This window comes from Lampris incognitus, chromosome 21 (genome assembly GCF_029633865.1).
Source record: "Lampris incognitus isolate fLamInc1 chromosome 21, fLamInc1.hap2, whole genome shotgun sequence".
Classification (NCBI taxonomy): domain Eukaryota; kingdom Metazoa; phylum Chordata; class Actinopteri; order Lampriformes; family Lampridae; genus Lampris; species Lampris incognitus.
Genome location: NC_079231.1, coordinates 24,410,144 through 24,432,500, shown reverse-complemented (window position 1 = coordinate 24,432,500; position 22,357 = coordinate 24,410,144). Strand labels below are relative to the sequence as shown.

The window sequence follows — 22,357 nt, the reverse complement described above, 5'->3', positions numbered from 1 at the left end:
CCTGTCGCTTTACATGCATGTTATACTGAGGATGTTTCTCCATCTTAAGTGGAGAAACAAAAATGTTGTGACCTCCACAAACAAAATTTTAACTGAAAGCTTGATGGAAATTGTTTCTGGAAACGACACAAGCTAAACGTTTTTTAAATCTATTTTTAAGATAATTTTTAGAATTCCCATCCTTTGACACACTACATACTTGTGGTACTGTGGAGTTTTTGACAAAAGTTTCTCTGGAAGTCCATCTTCTTCATCTAGCTGCTCTGTGGGCTCCACAATAGCTGGACGAGGGGTACTGCAGAGAGAGCAACAGAAAGAGCATAGTCAGTCTCAAACATGTATTAGTTTTTCATTATTAATACAGATAATTACTATATTAGTGAAAATGGATGATCTGCTGTGGTGACTCCTAACGGAAGCAGCCCAAAGTAGTAGTAGTAGTAGTAATAGTAGTAGTAGCAGTACTATATTAGTGAAAAGCTATGATTAAATTTCAATAACTGAAATTGTAGCAATTAATTTATTCAAAAGCAGCTTATTGATAAGCATATTAACATAGAAAATACTAACCCTGTGATAAAACCAAATAAGGCATGATTAGAAACAGCTACATAAAACTTTTACACAGCATGAAAATATCAATATAAAAAAACATCTATTGAAGCTAAGGTGGAAATTGAGGTTAGAAAAACCTGACAACGGCCTTTAGATTTCCGTTCAATCTTTCGATTTATAGACTCTCTTATAACCCACTTTTTGAAACTGCAAGCAAAAGGTTACTAGACACACTGAACGGGGTGTTGTCTGAATAATAAAACGTTGAAACAGTGAAGTGCCGTGTCCTCTGTTATTTAAGTGGGCCGCTGGTGACCACAGCTCCTGTGGTCATCAGTGACCAATGCTCCTGCACACTGGAGGGGGACCAAAAAAAAAAGAAACCCAATAGGTGGAACTGGGTGTCTCTGACTGGAGTCCAACAGGACCCCAATACATTAGTATTTCTAAAGTGAATTAATTAAAACAGAAAACAATTATATAATGTCATTAGGAACAAATTGATTGACAGAAGTCATGAAAATCGGAATGGTATAATAAAGCACCTATGAGATATGACAAAAAGTACACCTCTGGGGTCTGCGGGTACCCTATAGATAGGATTGTTAAAGCGGCCCAAATTTGGTTTAAAAATATAAGATATTTTTTATTCATTCAGATCTTTTTTTTTAAACCAGATCTGTGACATGCATGCAAATAAATAAATAAATAAAAACCTATTTGGGTCACTCCCACCGGTCATGTGAACATGTGTGAGATCATTCAAACACCTAATTTACATCATTATCACTTCAGTAATGGACAGGCGATTGCAAGACAATTTTATTCAAAAATACGTTACTCAAAAGTTATTAAATTCCTTCACTTTTAACAGCATGGCACCAACGAAATCTATTCTGACAGTAGGACACAACTCATCTTTATTTTGCTGTCGCATGCTCACTGATTCGGTGATCACTTTGTACAGCGATTTCCTGTAGGCTGAGCACCCCATATGCACCTTCGCTTTCACACATGAAAAAAAAAATTGTTGAATTATAAATGTTATTTGTAAAAATTATAACTTCTTCAGGTCTACAGATAAATTCAAGCTCAGCATAATTTTTTGAAAATGAAATTAAAATGACAAAAAAAGGAAATTAAAATGGCACGGATTAAAACATGCAGTATGGGGTGTCCGGGTAGCGTGGCGGTCTATTCCGTTGCCTACCAACAGGGGGATCGCCGGTTCGAATCCCCGTGTTACCTCCGGCTTGGTTGGGTGTCCCTAGAGACACAACTGGCCGTGTCTGCGGGCGGGAAGCCGGATGTGGGTATGTGTCCTGGTCGCTGCACTAGCGCCTCCTCTGGTCGGTCAGGGCGCCTGTTCAGGGGGAGGGGACTGGGGGGAATAGCGTGATCCTCCCATGCGCTACGTCCCCCTGGTGAAACTCCTCACTGTCAGGTGAAAAGAAGTGGCTGGCAACTCCACATGTATCGGAGGAGGTATGTGGTAGTCTGCAGCCCTCCCCAGATCGGCAGAGGGGGTGGAGCAGTGACCGGGACGGCCCGGAAGAGTGAGGTAATTGGCCAAGTACAACTGGGGAGAAAAGCGGGGAGAACCCCCCCCCCCAAAAAAACATGCAATATGGATTGAAAAATGCTCAAGCGCACACTAGGACAGAACTACAAACCAGACCAAAACACCTCTTTTAAATGTAGACTTAAAATAATACTATCGTTATTCTTCACTTGTGATATGCACTTTGTTATGTAATTCCCCAGCAGTTAGGACTAAAGTATACATAGTACATACATCAGGCTGTACTTGTCGACATTTCCATATTTCATGTAACTATTTGCTAAAACCCTCTTTCACTGCAGACAGCAGTACAGAAAACCTAAAAGCATAATTTGGGACAACTTCACCCAGCCATCAGCAGGGAAGGTGGTGTGCAGCACAAGTAACATAACTGTCCATGTGGGACAAGCAGCGATACGAAATACTACAAATCTAACATCTCAGCGATACAGAAAGTGTTTCTGAGACAACACAACGGCCTAATTCAGAGATGACAGTTGCTGACAGCCAGTTTTTTTACAGTTGTGCCTGATGCTTAAAGGGCTCATGGCTGTAACTGAACCAATATCCACACTGAAAAGCGGGAAGCATCATGGCTCAAATGGTGAAAATATCCACAGAGAGGTAATAGATAAGATAAAGGGCCTGATCTAATCAGAGAATCCCCTCTTTCACCACCGAATGCTGGTCTGGGACAACTGAGTCCCTTATCAGTCTTGTATGCCACTTCCACAATCCCCCCCCTCCCTTTGATCTCTGTGTTTTTGTAGGTTTTTGGTGGTGTCGTTTTTGGGAATTTTGGATGTGTTCTTATCTTTTGTGTTGCACTGCTGTGGGCTGGGTGAAGTGAAATGTCATTTCTTTTGTGTAGCAAGCACATGATAGAAATGACTAGGGGTGCAATGCAAGAAAATATCAATACACTGGAGTATCGTGCCATTATCTTTAGTGACACTGTATCGATTCTCAAAACCACTGTATCGATGTTTTATTGTTTACATGTAAAGGTTTGTGACAAACATGTGTTGCGTGTAACCCCACAACCGCTAGATAACAGTGTTGTACTCTATCTTCAGCCATCTGACTCTTCCAGAACAATGTAAACGGAAAAAGGAAGAAGCATAAGCACAAAGAACACAGGCCTATGAAATGGCAACACATCGCCTTTCTTACAGTATCGCAGTACATCGCCATATATCGACTCGTAACCCTGTATTGTGATACGTATCGTATCGCCACATTCTCACCGATACACAACCCTAGAAATGACAACAAATTGTTCCTGATGCTAGATGAATGAGAGAGCAGGTGTTTTTCAACACAAAGGCGATGCATTCGTTTTAAAGTCATGAACATATCAGAGAATGCTGGGTACACTTGTTGAACATAGAGAGAGGTTGCTGGGTACGCTTGTTGAACATAGAGAGAGGATGCTGGGTACGCTTGTTAAACATATCAGGGAGGATGCTGGGTACACTTGTTGAACATAGAGAGAGGTTGCTGGGTACACTTGTTGAACATATCAGAGAGGATGCTGGGTACGCTTGTTGAACATATCAGAGAGGATGCTGGGTACACTTGTTGAACATATCAGAGAGGTTGCTGGGTACGCTTGTTGAACATATCAGAGAGAGGTTGCTGGGTACGCTTGTTGAACATATCAGAGAGGTTGCTGGGTACGCTTGTTGAACATAGAGAGAGGTTGCTGGGTACGCTTGTTAAACATATCAGGGAGGATGCTGGGTACACTTGTTGAACATAGAGAGAGGTTGCTGGGTACACTTGTTGAACATATCAGAGAGGATGCTGGGTACGCTTGTTGAACATATCAGAGAGGATGCTGGGTACACTTGTTGAACATATCAGAGAGGTTGCTGGGTACGCTTGTTGAACATATCAGAGAGAGGTTGCTGGGTACGCTTGTTGAACATATCAGAGAGGTTGCTGGGTACGCTTGTTGAACATATCAGAGAGAGGTTGCTGGGTACACTTGTTGAACATAGAGAGAGGATGCTGGGTACACTTGTTGAACATAGAGAGAGGTTGCTGGGTACGCTTGTTGAACATAGAGAGAGGTTGCTGGGTACACTTGTTGAACATATCAGAGAGGTTGCTGGGTACGCTTGTTGAACATATCAGAGAGGTTGCTGGGTACACTTGTTGAACATAGAGAGAGGTTGCTGGGTACGCTTGTTGAACATAGAGAGAGGTTGCTGGGTACGCTTGTTGAACATAGAGAGAGGTTGCTGGGTACACTTGTTGAACATATCAGAGAGAGGTTGCTGGGTACGCTTGTTGAACATATCAGAGAGAGGTTGCTGGGTACGCTTGTTGAACATATCAGAGAGAGGTTGCTGGGTACGCTTGTTGAACATATCAGAGAGGATGCTGGGTACGCTTGTTGAACATATCAGAGAGGATGCTGGGTACGCTTGTTGAACATATCAGAGAGGTTGCTGGGTACACTTGTTGAACATAGAGAGAGGATGCTGGGTACGCTTGTTGAACATATCAGAGAGTCGTTGCTGGGTACGCTTGTTGAACATAGAGAGAGGTTGCTGGGTACGCTTGTTGAACATATCAGAGAGTCGTTGCTGGGTACACTTGTTGAACATATCAGAGAGAGGTTGCTGGGTACGCTTGTTGAACATATCAGAGAGGTTGCTGGGTACGCTTGTTGAACATATCAGAGAGAGGTTGCTGGGTACACTTGTTGAACATAGAGAGAGGATGCTGGGTACACTTGTTGAACATAGAGAGAGGTTGCTGGGTACGCTTGTTGAACATAGAGAGAGGTTGCTGGGTACACTTGTTGAACATATCAGAGAGGTTGCTGGGTACGCTTGTTGAACATATCAGAGAGGTTGCTGGGTACACTTGTTGAACATAGAGAGAGGTTGCTGGGTACGCTTGTTGAACATAGAGAGAGGTTGCTGGGTACACTTGTTGAACATATCAGAGAGAGGTTGCTGGGTACGCTTGTTGAACATATCAGAGAGAGGTTGCTGGGTACGCTTGTTGAACATATCAGAGAGTCGTTGCTGGGTACACTTGTTGAACATAGAGAGAGGTTGCTGGGTACGCTTGTTGAACATAGAGAGAGGTTGCTGGGTACACTTGTTGAACATATCAGAGAGGTTGCTGGGTACGCTTGTTGAACATATCAGAGAGGTTGCTGGGTACACTTGTTGAACATAGAGAGAGGTTGCTGGGTACGCTTGTTGAACATAGAGAGAGGTTGCTGGGTACACTTGTTGAACATATCAGAGAGAGGTTGCTGGGTACGCTTGTTGAACATATCAGAGAGAGGTTGCTGGGTACGCTTGTTGAACATATCAGAGAGGATGCTGGGTACGCTTGTTGAACATATCAGAGAGGTTGCTGGGTACGCTTGTTGAACATATCAGAGAGAGGTTGCTGGGTACGCTTGTTGAACATATCAGAGAGAGGATGCTGGGTACACTTGTTGAACATATCAGAGAGGATGCTGGGTACGCTTGTTGAACATATCAGAGAGGTTGCTGGGTACGCTTGTTGAACATAGAGAGAGGATGCTGGGTACGCTTGTTGAACATATCAGAGAGTCGTTGCTGGGTACGCTTGTTGAACATAGAGAGAGGTTGCTGGGTACACTTGTTGAACATAGAGAGAGGATGCTGGGTACGCTTGTTGAACATATCAGAGAGGTTGCTGGGTACACTTGTTGAACATAGAGAGAGGATGCTGGGTACGCTTGTTGAACATATCAGAGAGTCGTTGCTGGGTACGCTTGTTGAACATAGAGAGAGGTTGCTGGGTACGCTTGTTGAACATATCAGAGAGTCGTTGCTGGGTACACTTGTTGAACATATCAGAGAGGTTGCTGGGTACACTTGTTGAACATAGAGAGAGGTTGCTGGGTACGCTTGTTGAACATAGAGAGAGGTTGCTGGGTACACTTGTTGAACATATCAGAGAGGTTGCTGGGTACGCTTGTTGAACATATCAGAGAGGTTGCTGGGTACACTTGTTGAACATAGAGAGAGGTTGCTGGGTACGCTTGTTGAACATAGAGAGAGGTTGCTGGGTACACTTGTTGAACATATCAGAGAGAGGTTGCTGGGTACGCTTGTTGAACATATCAGAGAGAGGTTGCTGGGTACGCTTGTTGAACATATCAGAGAGGATGCTGGGTACGCTTGTTGAACATATCAGAGAGGTTGCTGGGTACACTTGTTGAACATAGAGAGAGGATGCTGGGTACGCTTGTTGAACATATCAGAGAGTCGTTGCTGGGTACGCTTGTTGAACATAGAGAGAGGTTGCTGGGTACACTTGTTGAACATAGAGAGAGGATGCTGGGTACGCTTGTTGAACATATCAGAGAGGATGCTGGGTACGCTTGTTGAACATATCAGAGAGAGGTTGCTGGGTACGCTTGTTGAACATATCAGAGAGAGGTTGCTGGGTACGCTTGTTGAACATATCAGAGAGAGGTTGCTGGGTACGCTTGCTGAACATATCAGAGAGGTTGCTGGGTACACTTGTTGAACATAGAGAGAGGATGCTGGGTACGCTTGTTGAACATATCAGAGAGGTTGCTGGGTACGCTTGCTGAACATATCAGAGAGGTTGCTGGGTACGCTTGTTGAATATATCAGAGAGGATGCTGGGTACGCTTGTTGAACATATCAGAGAGGATGCTGGGTACGCTTGTTGAACATATCAGAGAGGATGCTGGGTACGCTTGTTGAACATATCAGAGAGAGGTTGCTGGGTACGCTTGTTGAACATAGAGAGAGGTTGCTGGGTACGCTTGCTGAACATATCAGAGAGGTTGCTGGGTACACTTGTTGAACATATCAGAGAGGTTGCTGGGTACACTTGTTGAACATATCAGAGAGGTTGCTGGGTACGCTTGTTGAACATAGAGAGAGGATGCTGGGTACGCTTGCTGAACATATCAGAGAGGTTGCTGGGTACGCTTGTTGAACATATCAGAGAGGATGCTGGGTACACTTGTTGAACATAGAGAGAGGATGCTGGGTACGCTTGCTGAACATATCAGAGAGGTTGCTGGGTACGCTTGCTGAACATATCAGAGAGGTTGCTGGGTACGCTTGTTGAACATAGAGAGAGGATGCTGGGTACGCTTGCTGAACATATCAGAGAGGTTGCTGGGTACGCTTGCTGAACATATCAGAGAGGTTGCTGGGTACGCTTGTTGAACATAGAGAGAGGATGCTGGGTATGCTTGCTGAACATATCAGAGAGGTTGCTGGGTACGCTTGTTGAACATAGAGAGAGGATGCTGGGTACGCTTGCTGAACATATCAGAGAGGTTGCTGGGTACACTTGTTGAACATAGAGAGAGGTTGCTGGGTACGCTTGTTGAACATATCAGAGAGGTTGCTGGGTACACTTGTTGAACATAGAGAGAGGTTGCTGGGTACGCTTGTTGAACATATCAGAGAGGTTGCTGGGTACACTTGTTGAACATAGAGAGAGGTTGCTGGGTACGCTTGTTGAACATATCAGAGAGGTTGCTGGGTACGCTTGTTGAACATATCAGAGAGGTTGCTGGGTACGCTTGTTGAACATATCAGAGAGAGGTTGCTAGGTACACTTGTTGAACATAGAGAGAGGTTGCTGGGTACGCTTGTTGAACATATCAGAGAGAGGATGCTAGGTACACTTGTTGAACATATCAGAGAGAGGTTGCTGGGTACGCTTGTTGAACATATCAGAGAGAGGATGCTGGGTACGCTTGTTGAACATAGAGAGAGGTTGCTGGGTACGCTTGTTGAACATATCAGAGAGGATGCTGGGTACGCTTGTTGAACATATCAGAGAGAGGTTGCTGGGTACGCTTGTTGAACATAGAGAGAGGTTGCTGGGTACGCTTGTTGAACATATCAGAGAGGATGCTGGGTACGCTTGTTGAACATATCAGAGAGAGGTTGCTAGGTACACTTGTTGAACATATCAGAGAGGATGCTGGGTACGCTTGTTGAACATATCAGAGAGAGGTTGCTGGGTACGCTTGTTGAACATATCAGAGAGAGGTTGCTGGGTACGCTTGTTGAATATATCAGAGAGAGGTTGCTAGGTACACTTGTTGAACATATCAGAGAGGTTGCTAGGTACACTTGTTGAACATATCAGAGAGAGGTTGCTAGGTACACTTGTTGAACATATCAGAGAGAGGTTGCTGGGTACACTTGTTGAACATATCAGAGAGGTTGCTGGGTACGCTTGTTGAACATATCAGAGAGAGGTTGCTGGGTACACTTGTTGAACATATCAGAGAGGTTGCTGGGTACACTTGTTGAACCAATCAGAGAGGTTGCTGGGTACACTTGTTGAACATATCAGAGAGGTTGCTGGGTACGCTTGTTGAACATATCAGAGAGGTTGCTGGGTACGCTTGTTGAACATAGAGAGAGGATGCTAGGTACACTTGTTGAACATAGAGAGAGGTTGCTGGGTACGCTTGTTGAACATATCAGAGAGGTTGCTGGGTACACTTGTTGAACATATCAGAGAGAGGATGCTGGGTACGCTTGTTGAACATAGAGAGAGGTTGCTGGGTACGCTTGTTGAACATATCAGAGAGGATGCTGGGTACGCTTGTTGAACATATCAGAGAGAGGTTGCTGGGTACGCTTGTTGAACATAGAGAGAGGTTGCTGGGTACGCTTGTTGAACATATCAGAGAGGATGCTGGGTACGCTTGTTGAACATATCAGAGAGAGGTTGCTAGGTACACTTGTTGAACATATCAGAGAGGATGCTGGGTACGCTTGTTGAACATATCAGAGAGAGGTTGCTGGGTACGCTTGTTGAACATATCAGAGAGAGGTTGCTGGGTACGCTTGTTGAATATATCAGAGAGAGGTTGCTAGGTACACTTGTTGAACATATCAGAGAGGTTGCTAGGTACACTTGTTGAACATATCAGAGAGAGGTTGCTAGGTACACTTGTTGAACATATCAGAGAGAGGTTGCTGGGTACACTTGTTGAACATATCAGAGAGGTTGCTGGGTACGCTTGTTGAACATATCAGAGAGAGGTTGCTGGGTACACTTGTTGAACATATCAGAGAGGTTGCTGGGTACACTTGTTGAACCAATCAGAGAGGTTGCTGGGTACACTTGTTGAACATATCAGAGAGGTTGCTGGGTACGCTTGTTGAACATATCAGAGAGGTTGCTGGGTACACTTGTTGAACATATCAGAGAGAGGTTGCTGGGTACGCTTGTTGAACATATCAGAGAGGTTGCTGGGTACACTTGTTGAACATATCAGAGAGGTTGCTGGGTACACTTGTTGAACATATCAGAGAGAGGTTGCTGGGTACGCTTGTTGAACATATCAGAGAGGTTGCTGGGTACGCTTGTTGAACATATCAGAGAGGTTGCTGGGTACGCTTGTTGAACATATCAGAGAGGTTGCTGGGTACGCTTGTTGAACATATCAGAGAGAGGATGCTGGGTACACTTGTTGAACATATCAAGAGAGGATGCTAGGTACACTTGTTGAACATAGAGAGAGGTTGCTGGGTACGCTTGTTGAACATATCAGAGAGAGGATGCTAGGTACACTTGTTGAACATAGAGAGAGGTTGCTGGGTACACTTGTTGAACATATCAGAGAGGTTGCTGGGTACACTTGTTGAACATATCAGAGGGAGGATGCTAGGTACACTTGTTGAACATATCAGAGAGGTTGCTGGGTACACTTGTTGAACATATCAGAGAGGTTGCTGGGTACACTTGTTGAACATATCAGAGAGAGGTTGCTGGGTACGCTTGTTGAACATATCAGAGAGGTTGCTGGGTACGCTTGTTGAACATATCAGAGAGAGGATGCTAGGTACACTTGTTGAACATAGAGAGAGGATGCTAGGTACACTTGTTGAACATAGAGAGAGGATGCTAGGTACGCTTGTTGAACATAGAGAGAGGTTGCTGGGTACGCTTGTTGAACATATCAGAGAGAGGTTGCTGGGTACGCTTGTTGAACATATTAGAGAGGATGCTGGGTACGCTTGTTGAACATATCAGAGAGAGGTTGCTGGGTACGCTTGTTGAACATATCAGAGAGAGGTTGCTAGGTACACTTGTTGAACATATCAAGAGAGGTTGCTGGGTACGCTTGTTGAACATATCAGAGAGAGGTTGCTAGGTACACTTGTTGAACATATCAAGAGAGGTTGCTGGGTACACTTGTTGAACATATCAGAGAGAGGTTGCTAGGTACACTCGTTGAACATATCAGAGAGGATGCTGGGTACGCTTGTTGAACATATCAGAGAGAGGTTGCTAGGTACACTTGTTGAACATATCAGAGAGGAAGCTGGGTCCGCTTGTTGAACATATCAGAGATTGCTGGGTACGCTTGTCGACTGGAACAAGAGCAAAAACCATGTGACACTCGTGCTTCAGGACAATAAAGCAAATATGGTTAAAGAAATTAGGTTTGCTGAACTGACAGACCTCAGTGGCACAACCCCACCCATTGCACTCTATCCTTGCCAGGCAGCACTTAAGGGATGTTCAAGAAGGACCTTGGCCTCCCCAAAAAAAACTTAATAAAAAACACAAACAAACCTAATAAACTAAGAGGAATGCAAAACTCTGCATGTTGCAAAGAATGCTGGAACATAAATGTGTCTTTTAGCATCAAGGTCGGGTACCGTTCATATTTGAACCAATACCAGTATCTGGAATTCGGTACCCAACGATAACTTTTTTCGGTACTTTACTTTGTAATAACAAAAAATTTAATTTCAGTTGTAAAAAGTTCAAGTCCAAACTTCTTAATTTCAACATTGTTATCTATCTATTTTGTTATTTATCTAGAACATTCTGTTGTAAGACCACACAAAACAAAACCCTTCCCTAGCTCCCTCTCCCCTCCCAAACCTGCCCCTACAACCTCCAGCCTGTCAGTCAGCAACGTGGTGTGTGTCTTGGAGGAAGCACATATCCGGATTGTAATAGCTACTGTATTGGGGTGGGTAAAAAGGGGACAAACTGGAGAAAATAGTACATAAAAAAAAAAGACAACAACAAATGAACAATTTTTTGCTGGCCATTGCCCTGACTGTATTGGACTTGAACAAGCTGTAGGTTTAGGGGAGGGGTAATGTAGTCTCTCTCTCTCTCTCTCTCTCTCTAAGGTATAGTCTCTCACCCAGAATCTCATCCAATATTTTTCAAAAGGCTCATAAGGAATCTCATCCAATATTTTTCAAAAGGCTCTTAAGGAATCTCATCCATTCCAATTTACCTTCACTGGCCAGACATAGCGTAGCGGTCTATTCCGTTGCCTACCAACATGGGGGTTGCCGGTTCGAATCCCCGTGTTACCTCCGGCTTGGTGTGGCATCCCTACGGACACAATTGGCCGTATCTGTGGGTGAGAAGCTGGATGTGTCCTGGTCGCTGCACTAGCGCCTCCTCTGGTCGGTTGGGGCGCCTGTTTGGGGGGGGGGGCAGTGAGATCCTCCCACATGCTACATCCCCCTGGCGAAACTCCTCACTTTCAGTCGAAAAGAAGCGGCTGGTGACTCCACATGTATCGGAGGAGGCATGTGGTAGTCGGCAGCCCTCCCCGGATCAGGGCAGCGATCGGGACGGCTTGGAAGAGTCGGGTAATTGGCCAAAAATTAGGTACTGCTGTATTTTGGGGAACATCCCATCCCTGAGAAAGACAACCCCCTGTCATAGTGAAAAACAAACGAGATTCGCTATCCAACACTTTTCAAGCTGGCAAGTCCTTCAGTACTCCAGAAAAATCAGCACCATCACGGTCAGAGCCCAGGTCCTGATCATGTCGACGTGCTTCATCTTCTCCATGGACATTCTCGGCTCCTCTGAAGAAAAGTTAGCCCTGCTCCACCTTACCTTCACCTATCTACTCCTGTGAAGTTTTAGAAGTTCTGAAAAGGCTCCTTAAAGACATTCGATGCGAATCTGTGTAATGTTACTATGCTTTACTGTACTCAAGTACCTTGATTTGTTTTATTTAACGTTTTTTAAGTGCTTAAAATTAAACTTCGCTCCAAAACTAGCATTTTTTTTGCCCCATTTGTACAAGTGCTGAAAATGACACATCCCAAAACTGGCCGTTTTTGTTTTGGAGAAAAAAAAAACAAACCCAGGACCTTCTTGATGTGAAGTGACAAGCGCCAACCACTGCGCCACTGTGCTGCCAAATTATATCACTCAACCCTTAACCTTCATGAGTTGCACCAAGGTTTGCACAAATGATATCAGCAATAACCAACAATGAGCAAGCTGATTATAAATACAAAATAAAAAACAAAACAAAACAAACAAACAATGTGACCCCTCCCCCAGAAAGCACACCCATAAACCCCTGCCTCTTACGTGGTAAGCAGTAAAGCCCCTTCAGCACAGCGGTCTAGTGCTTTGCGTGCAGCTGGTTTGTTAGCAAACTCCACAAAGCCTTTTCCTGTTGGGCGACCACGGTCATCCACCACAACAACAGCGCGCTCCACCGGCCCAAACTGACAAAATGCCTGGAGAATAAAATTTAATAATGAGGTAATTAGTGACGGTCAATGAACGTTATTGAACTCAGTAGTCTTACATTATAGCAGCTAAGTAAAATGCTGAAAAACGTGACTTAAATCTAGAAATCTCGAAGACATGAAACTGTGTAGCCTGGCATAATGAGGTTTGTGAACCCCAAGAAAATAAAGAATGGCTTACTTTCACTAAGTTCGACTGAAATTCATCAATAGTAGAATGAACATTCAATTGTGATTTTATTAGTTTCATCTCCCCATTAACTCAGTCATGGTAGTGAATGAAATGGCTGCTGCTCAGTAAATAAAGTCTGTGAATGTTCTCATTCATCCAGGTCATGGTTATCCAAAGGAATTGAATCAAGTGCAACTGGACTTGGTATATATCCGTGAAGACGTTTCGCCTCTCATCCAAGAGGCTTCATCAGTTCGTGCCTTTCTGACTAGACCAAGCTAGTCTGACTGGCTGGTGATGAAACTCTGAGTTTCATCAGGGGGTAACTCACCTCAACCACCACCAATGTGCAGCACCACCTGGGTGATGCACGGCAGTCATTTTGCATCAGAACGCTCACCACACATCAGCTTGAGGTGGAGAGGGAGGAACCATTGAGACAGTTACATGGGGGGGGGGGGGGGGGGCCCTGATTAGGTGGTAAGATGGAGAATTTTGCCAGGACACCGGGGGACCCCCTACTCTTTGTGATAAGTGCCATGGGATCTTTAATGACCACATTGAGTCAGGACCTAAGTTTAACACCTCATCCGAAGGACGGCATCTCCTACAGCACAGTGTCCCCATCACTGCACTGGGATTTGATATTCATTGTTTTTATTAGGACCTAAGGGAAGATTGCCCCTTACTGACCCACTTCCGGCAGCAACTCAAGTTTTTCCTGGGAGGTCTCCCATCCGAGTACTAGCCAGCCCACACCTGCTTAGCTTCTGTCATTTGGCAGAGCCAGGGTACATTTTGGTATGGCTGCCATTGGTTCCATGAACAGCTGATGAGGCAGTAGAAAACTGTTTGCGCCGATTCATTTTGAAATGGCAACAGCCAATAGGGAAACTCCAACTCGGCCGTCCAACCAATGGTGAATTGCCATCAATCTCTGAGGCACTCAGTCACTCACGGACAACCGTGAGTGTCTGGCTGTACCACTGTTGTGGTACAGCCAGAAACCAGGTGGTTTAACTGATTAGCACACCTCCAACCAAAGAGGACAGACTAACCAGTGAAATCACCTCGTGATGCAACCGGTTGGATGAAAACCTACACACTCATGGCACATGGTTGCTCAGGTAGACACCGGATAGGCAGGCCCTGCACATTAGCTTTATCTAGACTGACACATCACAGTTAGAACGGCAAATAATGTATTAAACAGTTTCTATCCAGTGTTACTCGAGGACATGAGCTAACGTTAGTTAGCCAGTATAGCTCACATTAGCCACGTTGGCTTTCAAACTAAAACTCTTTTCTGCGGACTTTCCTGCTATATCAAATTCGATATATAGCAATATCACATTTGATTGCAATTACATCTGACTGGTCAGAGTGCGATTCAAATTACAGAGCTGCTCCCTGTAACAGCTATGTTTCATAACAAGTCATCACAACACGTCTTCGTGTAACATGGATTTCGCTTTGAGAAAATTTCTGTCAAGTACACGAGAATGGTGAGCCCACCAACCACCCAATGTGGAATTTCTTTTTTTTCATATTTTATCCCCCTTTTCTCCCCAATTGTACTTGGCCAATTACCCCACTCTACCGAGCCATCCCGGTTGCTGCTCCACCCCGTCTGCCGATCCCAGGAGGACCGCAGACTACCACATGCCTCCTCCGATACGTGTGGAGTTGCCAGCCGCTTCTTTTCACCTGACAGTGAGGAGTTTCACTAGGGGGACGTAGCGCATGGGAGGATCACACTATTCCCCCCAGTTCCCCCTCCCCTCTGAACAGGCATCCCGACTGACCAGAGGCACTAGTGCCGCGACCAGGACACATACCCACATCTGGCTTCCCACCCGCAGACACGGCCAATTGTGTCTGTAGGGACACTCCACCAAGCCGGAGGTAACACAGGGATTTGAACTGGCGATCCCCATGTTGGTAGGCAATGGAATAGACTGCCACCTGGATGCCCTAATGTGGGATTTTTAAGGAAAAAGTTTGGGTATGTGATATTTAGTGTGAATGCCTCTTCCTTTAGTACGCTCGAGAGCACAATTTCTTGCCCTAGTCAAACAAACTACACAAAAGGCAGTGTGTGCAACATGCACGGTCCTTTTATGTAGCTTACATCTTCTTTTTTTTTCTCAAAAAGGGGAGGGGGTACTCTAAACACACACTTAACTCTTGTTTACTCTACCTGTTCCAGAAGCTCATTGGTAACCACAGGGGACAAGTTGCGCACTGTGAGTGCAGCGCCGTGAGTAGCAAAGCGGATCCTTATTGGTCGATTTTTCAAAACAGTCCCATCTAACTCGGCTTTGGCGATCTCTGCCAATGTTCGCGTTTCCTGGGAGACAGAAGGTCAAAGAAAAGATTTAGACAGGACAGTACAGTACCCCTCCTTCACCACTGGACCCCAATTTCTTCTGTAGAATAATGAAAACACCCCATCCAGGCTTTACGGTCAAAATCTTTCCAGCTTCTTGAATGCAATGTAGCAAGACTTTGTCCAGATTTTTGAAAAATTTTCTATCATTTTTTTCTTCTACACTGTAAATAAAACACACTGGACCAGGGCTCCAGACTGACTTTTTACATTGGTTGCCAGCACATAATTTAGGTGCACCCAACATTTTTTCACGTGCCTTTTAGTACCGCAATAACACACTTTAAGCACAACCTTTTTTGTCAGCTCCCATACACACTGGTAATTTCTCAACATAGGTAAATGATTGTAAACAGGAATAAAGGTGCAGATACACGTTTTTCTTTATTCAAATCACAGCACACCCAACACAAACATTGCAGTAACCTCAATTGTTTAAAACATAAACTTAAAAAGTACTCGTGTTTAAACTACTTTTGGAAACTGACCACATCATGATCATGATTGTACCTATGTACAAACATAAACTGTCTAAACCCATATGACTCTCACCCCGTGGGTGGTGGCCTGAAGATGATGAAAAACAGAAGGATTGTTTAGGCTCCATGGATTGGGAGGTTACTGAGGGTTGGTTTAGCAGTGTAGACGAAGATATTGATACTGTAACATCGTACATGTCCTTCAGTGAAGACATGCGCACCCCTAAAGACTATTGTGAAGTATAACACAGACAAGCCACCATTCATCAAGGAGCTTAGGCTGCTCAGATCTACAAAACCCCATGCCTACAGGTCTGAAGACAAAGAAATACTGCTCTGCACAGTGCCAGCTCAACAAGGTTTGCTACAAGAGGCGGACGGCTGGAGAGGGCCTTTTCCAACAACAGCCAGGCCATCTGGGGCTCCCTGCAAAGACTCACCAACCTCCAACGGAAGACCTGCCAGGCCCCTTCCTCCTCTTCCTCAGTTCAACAAAGTTTTACTGCAGATTTCACATTTGCTCTCAAATGTTCTTAGTAACATTTCTTAAAATTACTTCCGGTTGACGTCAACGAAGAAAAGACAAATTGTGATGTCTTTGTGCATGCTCAATAATCCAGCTAAGAAAATCACGGAAGTTGAATCAGTTCATCTAGACAAACAACACAGTAGCATAATGACTGCAAACGATCGGTTTCATATGCAAATCACGTCAGGCAAGGACTCCACCCATCTACAGACGGTGGCCACTCTTTCAGGGGTGAGGATGTGCACATCCTTGATAGGGAGGAACGCTGGTTTGAACAGGGAGTCAAAAGCCTCTTTCACACCGGCCAAAAAACCTGCTAACACCCGCCTTTGGTGGTCAGTGTAAAAGGGTACAATCGGCATTCACTCCCGGGTCAAATGACTCTGCAGTAGTCACAGGTATTTATCGGCACTGACGTAAACGTGACACCTGGGTGGACACGCTAATTTGCGCGATGACGTAGCGCCATTGTCCGCGTGCGCCACCATCGCGTCGGTAACGTCCTCGCGACTCTGCAATCTCAGCCAGAAAATCCAACCGTCTTTGCTCAAGCAGCGCTCGAACATCGTTCAGTCTGCGTTGAGTTTGTATGGTTTGAAAGAGAGACTGAAGTACAACACATAAAAAGTAACGTTTTTTTGTTTGTTTGTTTATTGAACATTGTTCATGTTCGTGTACAGATTCTTGAAAAAAGTTCATTACAAAACAAACATGGCAAATATACATTCCATCCAAAAGTAGATAGAGATATCCAACAGTATGTAAACATTTCTATACTACAGTATATCAGGAAGTGCATAGAGATTAAATGTCATATGACAAATATACGGTAATGTATTACGAAAATAAGGGTACAAACAATAACAAATTAAATACATGACATACACTAAAATAATAAAACATAGTCCATCATACAAGGGGGAATTAATAAGGATATCAGTCTTCTAATTCAGTGGGAAAATGTCTTAACACCTCATAAATCTGTAGAGCTTTTGTATCGGTCATTAGTTTTAAAGATTTCAAGTATAATCTAAATTCATTTAAAAAACAACAAATTTGGGGGACGACTTTAAGTATCTACTTTTATGAATAAAGAATTTGGCTAAGCAGAGGATTGCATTACAACAGAGTTCATCGTTTTTGTTTTGCAAAATCATACCAAATGTTATATTGTCTCTAGAAATCGAAGTTGGAAAGGACAAAATCCTTTGCTTTATCCATTTGTGAACGTCAAGCCAGAACACAAGTACCACACCACATGAGAAAAATACATGGTCCCTAGCTTCTATGTCATTTTCACAAAATTAACATATATTATCGTCAAAACCAAACCGTCATCTAAGTAGTTCTTTGGAGGGATATATGTTATTCATAATTTTGAAGTGTGTTTCCTTCGCTTTTGGGGGGGGGGGGATAGGAAATGTTAGATTCATTGTTCTCAATTTAATAATTGAATTTTTATCAAATTTGTGTAAAATGTCATTTTTGTTTTGTCTTTCAGGGAATAAGTTTTCAGTGAGACAGTTTCTAATAAAATGATTATCACATTTTTTGTCCAAGATTAAAAACCCTTGAATTGACAGTGGGGCCAATCGTGGCTGTATAGGTTGGTGAGTCATTATATTTGTTATCAGAGATACAAATTCTTTGGGGAGTGCTTTATGTAATTTAGTAAAGTCTGATTTGGAAGTCTTGAAAGTATGTTTTGTCTGGAATTGTTCATAATTGAATAAATTACCACTAGGATCCATTAGATCAAGTATTGTCCATATATTTTCCTCATACCAATCTTTAAAGAATAAAGACTTGTTCCGATACAATATATATCTATTATTCCAAAGTACAGTGGTGTGGGGTGAAAAGTTATGTACATATAACATTCTCCAATACAATAGTATCTGTTTGTGGAACTCTGATAATGAAACAGGAAGTTTATCAATATTATAGTCAGATCTGAGTATAAATTTCAATCCTCCAATTTTATTGAATAAGTGATTTGGAATACAGTACCAGAAGGAGTTACTATGTTTGATCCAAGATTTTAGCCAATTTATTTTTAAAGTTCCATTAAGGCAATCAAAATCAACAACTTTTAGTCCTCCATCCTTTACTTCTTTAACCACATGGCTTTTCTTTATATAGTGTTGTCTGTTCGCCAAATGAAATTTAGATTAATCTGATTGATTGATTTGATTAATTTTTCTGGAATGGCGTGAGAATAGGCTGAGTAAATACACCTTGATAAGCATTCTATCTTAGTTAAATAAATTCTGCCAAGAATTGATAGGTCTCTTTGGAGCCAAATGTTTAGCTTTGATTTACATTCCTTTAACTTATTTTCTACATTCAAAGACTGACTTCGTTTTTGGTCTTTTGAAAGGAAAATTCCCAGGTATTCGATTTCTGATTTAATAGGAATATTACAGATTTCTTTTAGTGGGGTGTCATGTACAGCCAATAGCTCACTTTTTTTTAAAAAAATTTAGTGTTAATCCTGAAGCTTTAGAGAATTTTTCAACTTTTTCAATAGTTGTTGGAATTTGGTGTCTATCTTTTAAGAAAATTGTCGTGCCATCTGCTAGTTGGCTGATGATAATATCTGTACCTAGTACATTTAGTTGTTTAATGTCATCACAATTTTTGAGGTAAATTGCTAACATTTCTGTAACTAGTATGAATAAATATGGAGCAACCGGACAACCCTGAGGAATCCCTACATTAACCTTAAAACTGGGGGTGGTGGCAGCAGGTAGTATGACACAGCTGGTAATATTCTGATACAGTCCACTGACAAAATTTCTAAAATTAACTCAAAATCCAAAATGTTCAAGTACCAAGATGATAAATGGATGCTCCACAGAGTCAAACGTTTTATAAAAATCTAAAAAGAGGGGAAACCCATCATCTTTAATAATGTCCATTACCAGCCTTATATTGTTGTGGATTGATCTTCCTTTTAGAAAACCTGATTGTGTTTCTGCAATAAGATTCGAAATCCCTGTTTGAAGACGAGTAGTGAAAATGTAGGATAGGAGTTTGTAGTCTGAGTTTCTAAGAGTGATGGGCCTTCTATTATCTATAATTCTGGGGTCTTTTCCATGTTTTGGAATTGAAATGATAATCCCTTGTTTCATTGTAGGCGGAAGTGTGCAAGTTTCAAATATTTCCATGAAAACTTGATGTAGTAGTTCTCTAATATCTTCCCAGAAATGTCTGTAGAAGTCACCTGTGAGGCCGTCTGACCCAGGGGCTTTACTTAGAGACAAGCGACTAATAACGGCATCAAGGTCTGCAATTGTTATTTGATGATCGCAAGTTTGTTTAAAACCATCTTCAATTTTGGGAATATAACTTGCTATATCCTTTAAGAATGCATGACAATCCTCATTAGAAAATTTAGAGCTGTAAAGTTGGCTATAGAACTTAAGGATTTCCGAGGAGATTAATTTTTCATCTGTGGTTTCTATATCATCAATTATCAAGGATTTAATGTTATTTTTTTCCTGCCTTCTTTTTTCAAGGTTACAGAAATATGCTGAGTTTTTTTCACCCTCCTCTATCCATTTAGCTCTAGACCTAATAAAGGCTCCTTTTGCTTTCTGAGTGTAGATTTCATCCAAATTGGGTTGAAGGTTTAACATTTTCTGTTTCTCGTCTTCAGTGGGATTAGGTTTATTGCAGTAAACATTAAGCTGTTTAATTATATCTAGTGCTTTTCTTTCAAGATCTTTTTTAATTTTTTTACTGAATGAGATGGTGAGTTGGCGTATTTTATATTTTAGGAACTCCCATTTCTTGACAGGCGTTGTTAGTTCTTCAGAGTTTATGATCTCTTGAATTAATAGTTTAATTTTTCTACAGTAATCAGAATTTTTATTTAGACTGGAGTTACATTTCCAATATTTGTGAGAATAAGTACTCCTGTTTTTAGGTTTAACATGTAGAGAAATAATGCTGTGATCCGTAAGTGGAGCAGCCGAGATATCAGAGTTGATATCATAGCACAGCAAGTGGCTTGCAATTAACCAATAGTCAATTCTAGATTTTAAATTTGAATTTGGGCTGAACCATGAGTATTTAAATATTCCTGGATTTAAATATCGCCATACATCAATCAGATTTCGTTCATTGCAAAAGTTAGTAAATATGGAATCAGGGTGACTTGCAGAATGTCTAAGAGGATATTTATCAAAGAAATCATCCTGGACTAAATTCAGATCCCCTCCAACTATAATATTATCAGTTGAGTATGATCATTTTAAGTTGTCTAATTGTAAGTTTATTTGTTCAAATAGTCTTCTGTTTTCTGTGCTATTGTTGTAGCCATAAACATTAATCAGGATGAATTTCAATTCATCTATGTTTAGGGTAAGAATCAACCAGTGGCCATGTTCATCTGCCTTGTGGGCTATAACCTGACCTCTGAAGTGTTTTAGGAGGATGGCGACCCCTGCTGATCTTGAAGTGCCATGGCTGAAAAAAGCATCATCTCCCTATTGTTTAGACCAAAATAAAGTATCCTCAATCTTGGAGTGAGTTTCTTGTAGAAAAACATTTGCATTTTTCCCTTTACAGAATAAGTAGAAGCTTTTCCTTTTTGTCATGTCTCTTAGACCCCTTGCATTAAAAGAAATGAGAGATATATCATTTTTTAGACTAAACATAGAACACAAAAAACACAGAGATAATTAACTGAACTGCTAAAGAACAAGAAAAATGTTTTATCTGCTAGTAGTTACTGAACTTTGTGTAACAAAACCCTAAGCATTTTTTCTATACTGCTCAAAAAAATAAAGGGAACACCTAAAAACACAATATAGACCTCGATGAATGAAATATTTCAGCTGAAAATCTTTATTTATTAGACAGAGGAATGTGTTTAGAGCAAAATAACCTAAGAATGATCAATGGAAATCAAAATCATTAGCCCATTAAGGTCTGGATTCAGAATCATACTCGAAATCAAAGTGGAAAATGAGAACATAGGCTGATCCAACTTCTGTGGAAATTCTTCAAGACGATTCAAAATGAGGCTCAGTAGAGTGTGTGGCCTCCACGTGCCTGTATGCACTCCCTACAACGCCTGGGCATGCTCCTGATGAGACGACGGATGGTCTCCTGAGGGATCTCCTCCCAGACCTGGATCAGGGCATCGGTCAACTCCTGGACAGTCTGTGGTGCGACATCGCGTTGGCGGATGGTACGAGACATGATGTCCCAGAGGTGCTCGATTGGATTCAGGTCTGGGGAACGTGCAGGCCAGTCCATAGCATCAATGCCCTCGACATACAGGAACTGCTGACACACTCTGGCCACATGAGGACGAGCATTGTCATGCATGAGCAGGAACCCAGGGCCCACTGCACCAGCATATGGTCTGACAATGGGTCTGAGGATCTCATCCCGGTACCTAATGGCAGTCATGGTACCTCTGGCTAGCACGTAGAGGTCTGTGCGGCCCTCCAAGGATATGCCTCCCCAGACCATCACTGACCCACCGCCAAACCGGTCATGCTGGAGGATGTTGCAGGCAGCAGAACGTTCTCCACAGCGTCTCCAGACTCTCTCACGTCTGTCACATGTGTTCAGTGTGAACCTGCTCTCATCTGTGAAGAGCACAGGGCGCCAATGGCGAATCTGCCAACCAAGATGTTCTCTGGCAAAGGTCAATCGGGCTGCACGGCGTTGGGCTGTGAGCACAGGCCCCAATTGTGGACGTCGGGCCCTCATACCATCCTCATGCATTCTGTTTCTCACTGTTTGAGCAGAAACCTGCACATTAGTGGCCTGTTGAAGGTCGTTTTGTAGGGCTCCGGCAGTGCTCCTCCTGTTCCTCCTTGCACAAAGGACCAGATAGCGGTCCTGCTGCGGGGTTGTTGTCCTCCTGCGGCCCCCTCCACGTCTCCTGGTGTCCTGGCCTGTCTCCTGGTACCTCCTCCATGCTCTGGACACTGTGCTGGGAGACACATCAAATCTTCTTGCCACAGCATGCATTGATGTGCCATCCTGGATGAGCTGCACTACCTGAGCAACTTCTGTAGGTTGCAGATACTGCCTCATGCCACCTCTAGTGGTGAGGGCACTAGCAAAATGAAAAACTAACCAAAGATCGGCCAGAAAAGATGAGGACA

The 22,357-nt window shown here is 42.9% G+C and overlaps 1 protein-coding gene across 3 annotated transcripts in view; it reads right to left on the bottom strand.

Annotated features, from left to right (window-relative positions):
• pspc1 (paraspeckle component 1) overlaps positions 1–22,357 on the bottom strand; it is an 84,921-nt gene that overhangs the window by 55,489 nt on the left and 7,075 nt on the right. For all 3 annotated transcript variants that reach the window (XM_056301280.1, XM_056301278.1, XM_056301279.1), the window contains exons 2-4: positions 15,030–15,179; positions 12,494–12,645; positions 200–295 (exon numbers count right to left, since the gene is read on the bottom strand). In XM_056301280.1, coding sequence (XP_056157255.1) covers positions 200–295; positions 12,494–12,645; positions 15,030–15,179 — 398 coding nt within the window. The remainder of the gene's footprint in view (positions 1–199; positions 296–12,493; positions 12,646–15,029; positions 15,180–22,357) is intronic.